Source organism: Canis lupus, chromosome 10 (genome assembly GCF_048164855.1).
Source record: "Canis lupus baileyi chromosome 10, mCanLup2.hap1, whole genome shotgun sequence".
Classification (NCBI taxonomy): domain Eukaryota; kingdom Metazoa; phylum Chordata; class Mammalia; order Carnivora; family Canidae; genus Canis; species Canis lupus.
The window spans coordinates 22,238,577-22,253,066 of NC_132847.1; the positions used below are offsets into that span (position 1 = coordinate 22,238,577).

General features: G+C 39.0%; 1 protein-coding gene across 6 annotated transcripts in view; it reads right to left on the bottom strand.

Annotated features, from left to right (window-relative positions):
• KIF3A (kinesin family member 3A) overlaps positions 1-11,008 on the bottom strand; it is a 62,287-nt gene extending 51,279 nt beyond the window's left edge. For 5 of the 6 annotated variants that reach the window (XM_072840967.1, XM_072840965.1, XM_072840969.1 and 2 more), the window contains exons 1-2: positions 10,405-10,530; positions 7,127-7,400 (exon numbers count right to left, since the gene is read on the bottom strand). In XM_072840967.1, the coding sequence (XP_072697068.1) occupies positions 7,127-7,400; positions 10,405-10,515 (385 nt within the window). In that variant the 5' untranslated portion in view covers positions 10,516-10,530. Of the gene's footprint in view, positions 1-7,126; positions 7,401-10,404; positions 10,531-10,843 lie in introns of those variants that run through there. The other variant, XM_072840970.1, reaches the window with a different exon arrangement.
• Between the last annotated feature and the right edge of the window lie 3,482 nt (positions 11,009-14,490).

Consider the following 14,490-nt stretch of genomic DNA (forward strand, 5'->3'; position numbering starts at 1 on the left):
AATATAATAGATAAGATTAATGGTAGATTAGACACTGCAGAATAAAAGATCATTAAACTTGAACATATATCAACAGAAACATAAAAAAGGTAATACAGAGAAAAAAACCAAACAGCATCAATGAGCTGTAGAACAATTTCAAGCAGCCTAACATACACATCATTGCAGTCCCCCAAGAAGGGAGTGGGGAAAGGAAAAACATTGAAAGAAAAAATGGCTAAAATTTTTTCAAATTTGATGGAAACTACAAACTCACGGATCCAAAAAAGCTTAAATGAACTGTAAGCACAGAAACAAAGAAAAATACACCAAGGCATATCATAATCAGAATGCTCAAAACCAGGGATGTAGAAGAAAATCTTAAAAACACCTGGAGAAAGACACTTATGTAAAGAAGAACCAAGATAAAGAAAAGAGAATTCCAGTAGAAGAAAAAGCAAATGAGAAGACAGTAGACAGTAGAAAGTACTACTTTCTTCAAGTAGTAAAAGAAGAAACTATCAACCTAAAATCCTATATCCAGTGAAAATTCTTTCAAAAACAATAGCAAAATAAATACCTTTTAGAATACAAAACCTGAAAGAATTCATCACCAGTCATTCTAAGAAACATTTAAGGAAGTTTTCCAATGCAGAAAGAATGATACTAGATGGAAATATGGATCTACATGAAGGAATAAAGAATACCAAAAATGGTTAACTATATAAGTACGAAAATATATGTTTTTACCTATTATTCAAATCTCTTTAAAAGATAACTGATGCGTTAAACAAAAATAACAATGATGTGGTTTGGAGTTTATAACGTGTTGAAGTAAATGTAGGACAACAAGAGCACAAAACTTGGAAGGAGACAAGTAGTTAAACCTTTTTTTAGGAATGCCTGGGTGGCTCAGCGGTTGAGCATCTGCCTTCAGCTCAGGGCATGATCCTGGGATCCAGGATGGAGTCCTCCAATGGGCTCCTTGCAGGGAGCCTGCTTCCCCCTCTGCCTGTGTCTCTGCCTCTGTCTCTCTCTCTTTAAAAAAAAAAAAAAAAAAAAGGCAGAGACAGCAAGACTAGGTAAAACAAAACAAAACCACTACCAACTGTACAATGCTGTGCAGAAGGGAGCTAACAACAGATCTGGGGCTGCTATTCTTTGAGAGGCCTGCTTTCAAGTTTGGCCTTTGACTACCATCTGGGAATTTGGATTTGGGGAGGGTTCTTACCAATCCCTAACAGGTAAGAGTAGCTCATCATGCCAAAACTGTTTCTATAAACAAGGTGGTTTATGCTAAACCCCTGCTTTCCTTCTAAGAGTCTGGGACCTTGGCAAGTGGTAGGTTGAGGGTGCCCACATGAGCAGGTACCAACAAAAACCTGGGACACTGTACTGCCTACAGAGCTTCTCTGACAGATATGATTTCCCAAGTACTGTCACATTAAGTGGTAGAAGAATTAAGCACAACCTGTGTGCCCACTAGGAGTCTGAACTTGGTTTCCTCCACACTTTACCTCATGCACCTCTTCCATTTTCCCCGTGCTGTTTTTTGTTTTCTTCTTTTCTTTTTTCTTTTTTTCTTTTTTGTTGTAATAAACCAAAGCTGTAAGTACAATTATATCCTGAGTCCCCTGACTTCTCCTACCAACCTCTGAACTTGGGGTAATCTTAGTGATCTCCAGTATAACTAGGTACTAGAAATGCACTTGCATTACAAAAATACAAATATATTAAAAGTAAAAAGATGAACAATGATATACCATGTTAACATTACATCAAAAGAAAGTTAGAATATCTATCTAAATTCATATTGAAGTAGGTTTCAGAGTAAAGAACATTACTAAGGACAAAGAGTAATTTCACAAGGAAAATGAGGTTAATGCATGAAGAAGACTTGAAACTCCTAAGCATTTATGCACCTACTCACAGGGTTTCAAAATACATCAAATAAAAAGTGATAGAACTGAAAGGAAAAGGCAAATAGAAAAACATAGTAAGAGAACCGAATATCCCTCTCTCAGGAACCAATAGACCAACCAGAAAATAATTAAGTAGACAGAAAATTTGAATGACACTACCAAGTAAATTGATGTAAAGAATATTTATAGAATGCTCCATCCAACACAGTCTTTTCATGAATATACATACATTTAACAAAAAACTTCATTCTGGGTCATATAACAAGTCTCTAAATTCAAAAGATTCGAGTTTTACATACTATGTTCTCTGACTAAAATGGGATTAAACTAGACATCAGTAACAACAGAAAGATCCCTGGAAAATCTCAAATTATCTGAAAACTAACACATTTCTAAACAACCCAAGGATCAAAGAAAAAATCAAGAGGGAAGGGAGAAAGTACCCTGCACTGCATGAAAATGAAAACACAGTATGTCAAAATCTGTACAATGCCACTGAAGCAGTACTTAGGGAGTAATTCATAGCATTCAATCTCTATATTAGAAAGTTAGGGCAGACTGGGTGGCTCAGCGGTTTAGCGCCGCCTTCAGCTCAAGGTGTGATCCTGGGGACCCAGAATCAAGTCCCACATTGGGCTCCCTGCAGGGAGCCTGCTTCTCCCTCTGCCTGTGTCTCTGCCTCTCTCTCTCTGTGTTTCTCATGAATAAATAAATAAAATCTTAAAAAAAAAAAAGAAAGTTAGAAATGTCTCAAAACAATGACCTCAGCTTCCACCATAAGTAGAAAAAGAGGAATAAAGTAGGAGGAAAAAAATAAAGATCAAAGAAGAATATAAAGTGTAAAAAAAAATAAAGGAAAATTAATAAAACCAAGTCAATTCTTTGACAAGATCAACAAAATTGATAAACCTCCTACCAGACTAATCACAAGAAAAACAGATGAAACAAACTCCATCTATCATATACTATAAATCAATATCCAATTACATCACCACATTCTAACACAAGAATAATAGAGGATTGATATAAACAACTATCTGCCAATGAGTTCAACAACTTGGATGAAAGAGACAAATTCTATGAAAGATAAACTTTCAGAGCTCACTAAAAGAAAAATAAGTAACTCAAAAAGCTCTGTGTTATTGAAGACAGTGAATCTTAAGTTAAAAACCCACCCTTCTCACAAAAAAATGCTCCAGGCCTATCTGGCTTCACTGGTAAATTCTACCAAACATTTAGGGAAGCTGTAACACTAATTCTAGACAAATTTTTACACATGACTTAAAAAGAGGGAATACTTTCCAACTCATTCTCTGAAATTGGCATTATTATCCTGATACCAAAACCAGATAAAGACATTACAAGAAAACTCCTATATCCCTCCTGAACACAGACACACACACACGCACACACACACACACACACACAAATTAAAATTTTAGCGTATCAAATCTAACAACATACAAAATGATAATATGCCATGACCAAGTGGCATGGCTGGTTTCAATTTAAAAATCAACATAACTGAACATAATAACAAACAAAAAGATGATTTCAATAGGTGCAGGAAAAAAATGCATTTGATAAGATCCAAAATCCATTCCTAAAAAAAAAAAAAAAAAAAAAAAAAAGAATAAGAAGGGAACTTTTTTTTTTAAGGGGAACTTAGGTAAAAATCTACAGATGACATCATACTTACTGGTAAAACAGTGAATGCTAAAATCAGGAACAAAACAAAAATGTTCACTCTCTCACTTGTTTTTTTGTTTTTTTTTTTGTTTTTTTTTAAATTTATTTATTTACGATAGTCACACTCAGAGAGAGAGAGAGAGAGGCAGAGACACAGGCAGAGAGAGAAGCAGGCTCCATGCACCGGGAGCCTGACGTGGGATTCGATCCCGGGTCTCCAGGATCGCGCCCTGGGCCAAAGGCAGGTGCCAAACCGCTGCGCCACCCAGGGATCCCACTCTCATCACTTGTATTCAACACTGTACCTGAGATTCTAGCCAAGGCAATTCAGGTAACAAAAAGATGGGAAACAAAGAAACTGTACTATCTTTATTTGCAGATAAAATACTTGCATATAGAAAACACTCTTGCATATAGAAAATCCTAGGGAGCTTACCAATAAATGAGTAAAAGCCTACCAGAAATAATAAGCGAGTTTAACAAGGTTGCAGGGTACAAGGTCAATATATAAAAATCAATTGCAAAATACAATGCACTATCATTTCATATCCACTATGGTGGCTGTAACCAAAAAGACAACAAGTTTTGGCAAAGATGTGAAGAAATTGGAAACCTCATACATTGCTGGTGGGAATGTAAAAATGGTGCAGCCAGCCACTATGGAAAACAATCTGGCAGTTACCCTTTTGACCCAGCAATTGCACTCGTAGATATTTACCTAAGCAAAGGGAATACACACATTTATACAAAAACATGTACAAGAATATTCATAGCAACACTTCTTAATAGTCAAAAAATGGCAACAACCCAAATGTTTATCAACAGATGAATGGATAAATAAAAGACAGCATATCCATAAGATGGACTATTAACTGATCATTAAAAAAATGCAGTCCTAATACATACTATAAGGTAGAAGAACAATGAAAACATGTACCAAGTAAAAGAAGAGATACACAAAAGACTATATGATTCTATTTATATGAAATGTCCAGAACAGGAAAACTCATACACATTAGAAAGTAAATACATAGGTACAAGTATAAGAGGAAGCAAAACTGGGAGTAACTGCTAATAGATACAGAGTTTCTTCTGGGGGTGATGGAAATGTTCTGGAAACAGGTAACAGTGATATTACACAACACTATGAATATACTGGGCAGCCCCGGTGGCTCAGCGGTTTAGCGCCGCCTTCAGCCCAGGGTGTGATCCTGGAGACCGGGGATCGAGTCCCACATCGGGCTCCCTGCATGGGCCCTGCTTCTCCCTCTGCCTATATCTCTGCCTCTCTCTGTGTGTGTCTCTCTCATGAATAAATTAATAAAAATTTTTTTAAAAGTACTATGAATGTACTAAAGCCCCTGACTTGTATATAGTAAAATGGTTTAAAAAGTGAACTCTATGTTACCTGAATTTTATCTCAATTAAAAAAAAAAAAAACCCTAAAATAATCAATTGCATTTCTAGTATCAAAATGTACAATTCTAAGAATGAAATTATAAAAACAATTCTATATACAAAAGCATCAAAAATAGTAATACACTTATGTTAACTAGAATTTAAATTTAAAAAAGAAACAGGTAGGGCACTGAGGGGCTCAGTCGGTTAACTGTGTCTGCCTTTGGCTCAGGTCATGATCCTGTGGTCCTGGAATCAAGCCCGGCATCAAGCCCACATCAGTCTCCACTGCTCAGCAGAGACATCTGCTTCTTCCTCTCTTTCTGCCTCCCCCATTATGCATGCATACACATCCTCTCTCTCTCTCTCTCTCACTCATTCTATCTCTGTCAAATAAATAAAAATCTTAAAAGAAAAAAAAAGGAAACAGGTAAAAAAAACCCACTTAGGAATAAATTTATGAAAAGCAGCACAAGATCTGTACATCAAAAACTACAACAAAATACTAATGAGAGAAATTAAACAATAAATAAATAAATGGAGAGAAATACCATGTTCTGGATTAGAAGACTCAATATGGTCAGAATACAATTCAACACAATCCCTACCAAAATCCCAGTAGGTTTTCTTTTTTGTGGAAATTTACAAGGTAATTCTAAAATTTATATGAAAATACAAAGAATCCAGAAAAGCCAAACAATTTTGAAAAAGAAAAGTAAAGCTAGAGAACATATACTACCTAATTTCAAAACATAAACCCAGTAATAAAAACAGGACAGACCTGGAACAGAATAATCAATCCAGAAATAAACCCACACACTGTAATCTGTTGATTTTTTGGCAAAAGCACCAATAGGCTAAGGATAGTCTTAAATAATGGTGCTGCAACAACTGGGTATTCATAAGTAAGAGGGGGGGCGGGGGAGGAAAAGAACTTACACCCTTACCTCACACCACATGTAAAAATTAACTCAAAATGAATCATATACCTAAATGTAAGACCTACAATGTTTACAACTTCCAGATAAAAACATAAGGGAAAATTTTTTTGGTTTTGGGTTCAGCAAATACTTATTGGCTGTGTCAATGAAAACATGATAAAAGAAAAAAATGATAAACTGGACTTAATCAAAACTCAAAATCTTTTCTCTTCAAAAGACCATTAAAAAATGAAAATACAAGCCACATACTGGAAGAAAATATTTCCAAATCACTTACCCGATCAAAAGATTTGAATACAGAACATATAAAGAGCATGACTCAATAGTAACATAGCCAATGAAACTGAAAAGTACGTAAGATATTTTTTAAAAATACAAAAATATATAAGAATGGGATTAAAAAAATAAAAATAAAAGTACGGGATTAGATGTTCAACATTGTTTGTAATAGAGAAATACAAGTTAAAACAATGAGATACCACTACAGATCCTCTAGAACAGCTGTAGTTAAAAAGACTGACAATCTAAATGTTGGTGAAAAATGTAAAGAAACTAAAGGAACCCTCATAGCACACTGGCAGGGGGGCAGGGGGAATTAATAGTCACCACTTTGGAAAACAGTCTGACAATTTCTTCAAAAGATAAACATACATTAACCATATAACTCACCAACTCTACTTCTAGATATCTAGCCAAGAAAAACTTTAAAACTTATCTGCACAAAGGACATTCTATAAAACAATGTTCATAGCAGAACTATATACAATCACCAAAAAAGTGGGACAATCCAGATTTCCTTCGAAGATATAAAAGGTGGTATAGTATATTCAAACAATGCAATACAATTCAGCATTAAAAAGCAACAAAGTACTGATACATACAACAACATGGATGACCCTCAACAACATTATGCAACCGAAAGAAAATAGGTAAGAAAGATGAGATAGGGTGTAACTTGATTTATATGAAATTTCAAGCAAAGATAGAACTATAGACAAAAGCAGGTCAATGGATGCCTGGAGGTGGGACTGCAAAAGGACATTAAAAAAAAACTGGAAGGTCATCAAACTGGGTTGTGGTGGTTTCACAAGTGTATGTATTTACTACAACTCACCAAACTATGCAACTACAATAGATGAATTTATAGGGTATTAATACCTTGGTAAAGTTGTTTTAAAGAGTGAACAATATACTCACCATTGTAGCCTTCAAGAACAGAATCAATAATAGGTCTTGCAGTTAAGTTATAAACATCAAGTTGTTTACTCTCTGGTCCAAAAACAGTATCAAAAGTAAATGTCTTTGGAGGTTCATTGGAAGAATCAGTCTTATGTACAGTAATAGTTCCCCTCATCTCATCGACACTGACAGCCTGTTTATAGCACATTGATTTCTCTCTCTCGTTGAGGGGCCGGCACCTAACAACGACCTTCACATTATCACAGCTCTCAGGCTTCTCAGATTTATTGATCTAGTGGAGAAAATATTCACAAATAAGAAAAAAGCACATTTACTTTTACCTTCAGCAAATTAAATTTCAAATCTGAAAAAGGCTACTGTGCCATCCCAGTGCCTTGCATATTTTAAGCACTCCACAAATTTCTGTTAAATGCAATTAAAGATCTTACGGATATATAAAAAAAGTTAAAGATATGAAAAGGTAAATAGGTTTTTTTTTTACAACACAAATGATGGGAAATAAAACCTAATTTACATTTATAGTAAATAAATGCTGTTCAAGCAGAAAATTAATCAGTATATTACGGACTGTCCTCCTGCAATAAAAATCCCTGACTACTACTGAGTTTCCTGCATGACGGAAAACACATTTGAACATGGTTAACAACTTCAATCAAGACTAAAGTAGTAGGTCTTGTGTTCCCCTGAGACTTTTTATTTTTCTACAAGGCATCAGTAAAATTTTTTTTTTACCATGTAACTATATATAGTCTATCTTCTCCATAGAAGATAACATGAAACACAGAAAACAAAGTCCAACCGCAGAGAAATGTTTTAGTATCTCTCTAACCTTATGAACATTTGTATACGTAAAGTTTCAACTTCTGAATTCTGAATTTTGTGATTAAGAATCTATGCTAAAATATAACCCCAAACAAGGACACATGCACTACGATTTCACTTACATGTGGAATCTAAAAAACAAGAGATAAACAAAACAAAATTCTGCCTAGAACAGACTGGTGGTTGCCTGAGGGCAGTGGGGTACAGAGGTGGACAAAATGGGTGAGAGGGATCAAAATATACAAATTCCCAGTTATAAAATAATAACTAAATATAATAACTAATATAATAATAATAACTAATATAATAATAATAACTAATATAATAATATTAGTATAATATTAACTAATATTAGTATAATAATAACTAATAATAACTAATATAATAACTATAATAATAAAATAAATCATGTATAAGTAATATATAGCACTTTGATTAAAGTCAACAGTACACCACTGCATATTTGAAAGTCACTAAAATAGTGTATATTGAAATCGCTCATCATAAGAAAAAAATTTTTTTGACTATATGGTGATGGATGGGGATTATTAGACTATGGGGATTATTTCACAAGATACACAAATATCAAATCATGTTGCACAGGTGAAATTATTGTGTTTATGTCAATCACACTTCAATTAAAAAAATACAATCCTGTTACTGAAGTTCAATAGTTTCGTTGAACAGTATCGATACAACACACTTCTCCCCATCTTTACTTCCACCACCTAAGTCTAGGTCACCGTTATCCCACAGTAAACTATAAACCTGCATCTAGTTAGGTTCTCCTATAGTCTCTTCTCTACAGGGCAGTTAGCTTCAACACAAATTTAATCATATTGGTCCCTTACTTAAAACTTCTCCATGGTTTTCCACAGGTCTCAGGATAAAAATCAGTCCTTAGGTTGGTTTGTAAGACCTGGCTCTGGCCCGTGTCTACTTGTCCAGTTTTATTTCACAAGTTACCCTGCTTGGCTTTCTTAGCCACAGCCACACTGGCTTTTTAAAAGCCTTTACTTGTAAACATGCTCTTTCTTACCACAGGCCTTTTCATGTGCTGTTCCTTCTGCCTAGAGCATTCCTCACTCTCATCTTCACTTATTCTCAGATCTCAGCAAAACAGCCACTTCACTCAGGAAGACCCTAACTAGGTCAAATCCTGGTATAGGCCCTGAGAGCACCCTTCTCCCTCTGCCTTCTACAACTGTTTTTTTTTTTTTTTTAAGATTTTTAAAAATTTATTTATTCAGGGATCCCTGGGTGGCACAGCGGTTTGGCACCTGCCTTTGGCCCAGGGCGCGATCCTGGAGACCCGGGATCGAATCCCACGTCGGGCTCCCGGTGCACGGAGCCTGCTTCTCCCTCTGCCTATGTCTCTGAGCCTCTCTCTCTCTCTCTCTCTCTGTGACTATCATGAATAAATAAATAAAATCTTTAAAAAAAATTTATTTATTCATTCATGAAAGACAGAGAGAGAGAGAGAGAGAGAGAGAGGGACACAGGCAGAGGGAGAAGCAGGCTCCATGCTGGGAGCCCGATGTGGGACTCAATCCCCAGTCTCCAGGATCATGCCCTGGGCCAAAAGCAGGTGCTAAACCGCTGAGCCACCCGGGATCCCCTACAACTGGTTTCAAATCAACTTTTGTTTGCTTCTTATTGTATTAATGTCTGTCCTTTCTGTCTTCACCAGAGGTTGCAAACTGGTAGTCAAGAAGCTGAATTCAGCTTCACATATATCTTCTGTTTAGCTCATAGCATTTAACAACATTTTTGAATTAGTTGCTAGAATTTAAAAATGGAGAAATTCCACAAAATGTCAGTTTCCAGATTCCCTCGGGGGGGGGGGAGGGGGAGATGATCTGACATCTGCAGGCCAGCATTCCTATATGGGAACACTTTACCCTTCACCAGAATCTACTTTGTTTTATACCACCCATTCCCTTCCTTAATGGTAAGCATCTTGTTTGTCTCTATCAACATCCCTTTCACTTCTGCCCATTGAAGGCAAGTTTCTGTCTTCCCAAGTTCAAGAATCTGGCTGGCTTTGCTCAAAATTTTACCTCCAGGGCCCAACATGTGGCTGATGCCAAGCATCTGCTGAATGAACTGAAAAATAACTTGAAAGCAACGACACGGAACAAATACTGGGCATTTCACGCTAAATGTCAAGCACCGTCCTTCAAAGCCGCGGTGCGTTACTTTATCTCATCCTGGTACAATCCCATGAGGAACAGTTTAATTATGTGGGAACCAAAGACCCAGAAAGACGAAATAAGCGTCCCAGGCCTCAGAACCAGGAGGAAACCGACCCAAGCTCAGGTGTTCTCCGTGGCCCGACAGTGGACTTAGGACGCCCCCTATAAGGTACGGTAACACCCTGCGAAATCCTACAAGACAAACATACTACCCACCCCCCCTCACACACAAAGACACCTACGGGTTACATTCCGCACCGTAAGCTCAGGCACCACCACCGGAACGACAGCTGGAGTAGAAGCAAGCAGCCCCCGGCCCCGCGGCGCACCGACCCAGCAGGTGCCGCGGGCCCACCGGGCGCGGCGCATCCAGAGCCGACTCCGCGCGGCCGCTCCCCGTCGCCCGACTCCGCTAGCAGGGCTGGGAGCGAGAGCGCATCCCCCGGCGCGGCGCCTTTATGTCAGGCAGCGCAGGCCCTGCGGGATGCAGCACCCGCGAAGGCGCCGGGGCCCGCCCGGGGCCGCTCCCAGGACCCCGAGCCCACCCGCCAGGTTCCCCAGCGGCTCCCGCCCGCCGAGCCCGACCCTCCCCGCCCCGCCCGGCCGCCGGCCCGATCCGCGCCTCCATGGCAACGGCCGCGCCCCCGAGCCAGGCCGCCGGGATGAGGAACCCCAGCGGTTGAGCCGCTCTCCTCACCGGCATGGTGGCTCCCTCCGGTGCCCGGCGGAGGTCCCCGCCCTGGGAGTGGTCCAACGGCGCCGGGTTCGCGGGAGACGTTTGTCAGAGATCGCCGAAACACCGCCCGGGCGCTCTCGAGACTGCGGCTCCTCGGGCGAGAGCAGGCAGTGCGCAAGCGCACTCCGCGCTCGCCCCGCCCCGTCCCCGGGCCTCTCGCTTCCTCGGCCTCCGGAGTTGCGCCTGCGCGGAGGCTTTCCGAGTCCGTCTCCTAGGACGCCCGGCTGAGGCCGCGCCTGCGCAGTGCTGCCGGTCGGCCGCTTTATTAATCTGGCCCGCAGTGGGGCGGGGGCACCTGGCTACCTACCACCGGTTGACCGAGGGAGGCGCACCTGGATCGCACGGTCAATCTTCTGTCTCTTGCAACACTCCAGATATTGAAAACAACCATAGCAAAAAATTAAAAATTAAAAAAAGCAGTCGTACATTGTGTCCATCTGGAGAGCTGATTGCGCACATGAATGCGCTTGATTGCTGATTTGTTTATAAAATCCTTGACTCTATTACAGATGAAGTCAGGAGGAGCTTTGTCTGTGTTCTCACAAATATCTCCAGAGCCTAGAATAGGACCTAGCACAGGACGGGTTTTCAATGAATATTTGTGAAAGAACGAATGATCTATCCTCTTTCCTGTCTGAACCTCTGCTCTGAACATCAGCTACTGCGCCTGGATGTGCAATAGACATTTCAAGATGATCATGTCCAAAACTGAAAGGTTGATTCTCGCCCCCCCCCCCGCCCATACACACACTCTTACCTGCCCCATCCCCATCCCAACCCCCTCCAAACATAAAAACAAACAACAGAAAACGCCCTCTCATACTTCCCTCCGCATAAATCTAATCTGAATTCTGACAATTGCTCAGATCAAAACCGTCTTTCTCTCATACCCAATACCTAATCTTTCAGCAGGGCTTGTTTCTATCTTCAAAGCCGAACCAAAATTTGACCACTTATCACCACCACCACCACTTCTCATCTGTGTTACCACAATAGCTCAGAACCGGTTTCCTTGAGTGCATCCTTGTCTTTCAGTATGTTTTCAACACAGGAGCCAGAGTGATGATGTAAAAACATGAGTCAGGGGCAGCCCGGGTGGCTCAGCGGTTTAGCGCCGCCTCCAGCCCCAGGTGTGATCCTGGAGACCCGGGATAGAGTCCCACGTCGGGCTCGCTGCATGGAGCCTGCTTCTCCCTCTGCCTCTCTCTCTCTCTCTCTCTCTCATATATAAATAAAATCTTAAAAAAAAAAATGAGTCAGATAGTGTCTTTTCTCTATTCAAAGCCTACCAATGATTACCTATGTCACAGACTAAAACTCACAGGCCCTCTCCCCATTTTCTATCATCTTCCCTCTGTTCTTTATTCTGCACCAGCTACACTTGGCCTCCTTGAGTCAAGGACATTCTGGGCATGATTCCATCTTAGAATGCAAGGGCTTTTGCACTTGCAGTAGGCACTAATAAAAACAACTATAAAGCATTTGACTTAGTGCCCAGTGTACTATTCTAAGTGCTTTACTTTCTTTTTTTTTTATTAATTTAATCTGTATAATAACCATTTGAAATAGGTACTGTCATTTTGCTAGAAAATAGGAACAGCTATTCTACAGATAAAGAAACTCTGGCACAGAGCTATTAGTTGTCCAAGGTCAGATATATGGGCAGTGACAAAACCCAGATGATCCAAACCAAGGCCTTGGAAAGCTCTCCCCCTAGATATCCACCTGACTCCCGCACTGCTTTGTTTACAAATCATCTTCTCAGTGAGCCCTATCATAATCTCTCTACTTAAAATTTCAACTTTTAGCCCCAGTCTTATCTCTTCTCCATATTTCTATATTTCTCCAGAGTATTCATCTCCATCTGATATACTGTATATATGATACATATTATGTATATACATATACACAGCCTTAATGGTTTTTATTATTGGGACTCCTGGATGGCCCAATGGTTGAGCATCTGCCTTTGGCTCAGAGCATGATCCTGGGGTCCTGAGATTGAGTCCTGCATCAGGCTCCCTGCATGGAGTCTGCTTCTCCTCCCTCTGCCTATGTCTCTGCCTCTCTCTGTGTGTCTCTTGTGAATGAATAAATGAAATCATTTAAAAAATGGTTTTAATTATATACACAGACCATAACCACAATCAACTTTAAACATTTTCATCACCCCAAGAAGGAATTCTAAATTCATAGCAGTCACTTCCACTCATCCTCTACGCTCCCCTCGCCAACATCCCAGCCCTAGGCAATCACCAATCAACTGTCTCTCTCGCATCTTTGGAATATTTCATATAAATTGAATTATGTAATATGTGGCCTTTTGTGAATGACTTCTATCACTTAGAGTAAAGTTTTTAAGCTTCAGCTCTATTGTGGCATATACCAGTAATTCTTTACTTTTATTCCATTGTGTGGATATACACTTTTATACCCTTGTCAGTTGACAGATATGTGATTTGTTTCTACTTTTTGACCATTATGAATATTGCTGCTACAAGCTTTTCAGTGAGCATGTTTCATTTCTTTTGGGTCTAATATGATTACAAGTGGAATTGCCAGGTCATTCAGTAACTCTAATGCTTAACATTTTGAGAAACTGCTGAGCTGTTTTCTATAGCAGCAATACCACCAGCAATTTGATATTTTCATCAACAGTGTATGAGGTCTATGGTTCTTCCATATCCTCACCAACTCTTGCAGTTTTCTGGTCTTTTGATAACAGCCATCCTACTGGTAGTAAATAGCATGTCTTCTTTATGGTTTTGATTTAAACTTCCTTGATAACTAATGATGCACCTCTTCCCATGTGCTTATTACACATTTGAACATCTTCTTTGGAGAAATGCCTACTCAAATCCTTTGCCCATTTTACTTGCCTTTTCATTATTAAGTTGTGAGACTTCTTTCTATATCCTAAATACAAATCTCTTTTCATATATACAATGCACAAATTTTTCTCCCATTCTGTAGGTCGTCTTTTTAATCTCTGGAGTGTGTTCTTTGAAGCTCAAAAGTTTTTAATTTATTTTTTTTAAGTTTTTAGTTTATATCAAATACAACTTATGTATTTTTTCTTTTTTACTTCTTTCATTGTACTTCTGATACATAACTAACAAACCATTTCCTACTTCAAGGTCATGAAGATTTATGCTTGTAAGATTTTTGTAGTTTTAACTCTTACATTTACATCTATGATATATTTTGAATTATTTATGTATATGGTATGATACAGGGATCCAGCTTCATTTTTCTGCTTATAAATATCCTACTGTCTCATCACCATTTGCTGAAAATCCTATTCTTCCTTCCTCTGAACTACTGTGGCACCCTTGTCAATGATCAATTGATCATGAATGTGACTGCTGATTTCTAGATTTTCAATTCAGTTCCATTGATCTAAATAGCTAACCAAATGCCAGTACTATACTATCTTGATTGCTATAGGTTTGTAGTAAGATTTGAAGTCGTATAGTTTGAGGCCTCCATCTTCGGTCTCTGTTTTCAAGATTGTTTTGGCTATTCTGACTCCCTTGCATTTCTATAGAAATTTTAGAAACACCTTGTGAATTTCCACAAAAAAGGCAGCAGGAAACATAATAGGGATT